This window comes from Nanorana parkeri, unplaced genomic scaffold (genome assembly GCF_000935625.1).
Source record: "Nanorana parkeri isolate BGI_ZX_2015 unplaced genomic scaffold, ASM93562v1 scaffold320, whole genome shotgun sequence".
Classification (NCBI taxonomy): Eukaryota; Metazoa; Chordata; class Amphibia; order Anura; family Dicroglossidae; genus Nanorana; species Nanorana parkeri.
In genome coordinates, this window is record NW_017306588.1 from 389,611 (window position 1) to 390,913 (window position 1,303).

The 1,303-nt window shown below is 51.2% G+C and overlaps 1 protein-coding gene across 1 annotated transcript in view; it reads right to left on the minus strand.

The window, feature by feature from the left end:
• The window catches only part of DIRC2 (disrupted in renal carcinoma 2), a 52,246-nt gene that overhangs the window by 40,470 nt on the left and 10,473 nt on the right, over nucleotides 1–1,303 (minus strand). The window contains 1 exon segment of the mRNA XM_018558091.1: nucleotides 1,097–1,226. Coding sequence (XP_018413593.1) covers nucleotides 1,097–1,226 — 130 coding nt within the window.

The window sequence follows — 1,303 nt, forward strand, 5'->3', positions numbered from 1 at the left end:
GGGTGCTTTTCACTCACCTCATAGTTCTAGCCGACCTGTGACAATGAGACTGTCACAGGTCGGCTCAGTAGATCGGGATGTGAGCGAACACATAGCGGCGTTCGCTCACCTCTCGATCCTTTCACGGCTCTCTGCCGTGATAGGGGAGGGGCTGGATTCCCCCCTCCCCGCTCCGATCCGCCAGCACTGACTGGCGGAACGGACGGGGGAGGGGGCGGGTACAGCTGGCTCTGCCTCTAGATAGGCAGAGCCAGCTGTCAGTCACGCAGCTGGGCGGATCCAGACATAATTGTCGGGATCCGTTTCAGCTGCGGCGTCTCAGTATACCGCGAGCTGCAGCTCCCTATATACTGAGCTTAGGGTGACGGGAGGACGCTAGTTTGTGTCCTCCTGTTACCCTAAGGAGAACTATGGGGAAAAGCCCTGACCCCATAGTTCTCCTTTAAATAAGACTTGAGACAAAAACTGGCCAAAGCTCAAATATCTTTACATTGCCTCTTATGTTACAGTCATATGACGCAGCCTATGTACCTACAAACCTTATTGTCCGATAGTGGGGGTGGAGATTAGATTCAGCATGTGATTCAGCATGTGACAAAGCACTGCGCTAAAGTAGCAGTGACATCATCAGTGTGCTGTACATAGCCTGTGCAGAGAGCGGGTGTTGGGAGGCCCCACCCACTACAGGAAACTACAGAAGGGGCCCGAGACAAGACCAGTCACCCTGCAGAGCAGCAGTGGCCGGCCTTTATTACAATAGGGGGCTGGAGGTTGAAGCTCCATTACAGATGCCGGGGCCGAGTACTAAGTCTAGGGCAGGGGCACTCAGTGAAGCTGTACAAATCGTGGCATTAGCACGGACATCGTGGTGTGTGAGAATCGCAGCTTTCACACAAATATATTGCTTCAGACGAACTCCATTTATTAGAAAACTAAATCTATGAATACATATTATACGTACATATGAATGGAGCCCATTCACAAACACAGTATGCGTTCCCCCCACACAATCCATCTGGTGTCATTTATAGAACAGAAATGCTTTTGGGGTAACTTGTTTTGGGAAGCCGGAGCCCAGATCTTGTAGAGGCCTTACCTAAGCAGCTTGCAGATACTACTCCGATAACTCAACCTGCGACTGGCGGCAGCGATACTGGGGGGGACTGGCGGACGAGGGGGGAAATACGCCACAACCGCTATGAAGACCACAGCGATTACCCCGAACTCTGTGGAAGAGAAGAATAAATATCATCAGTAATAAATATAAACAGCACATCTGGATCTGGAACTGCAAATGACGCGC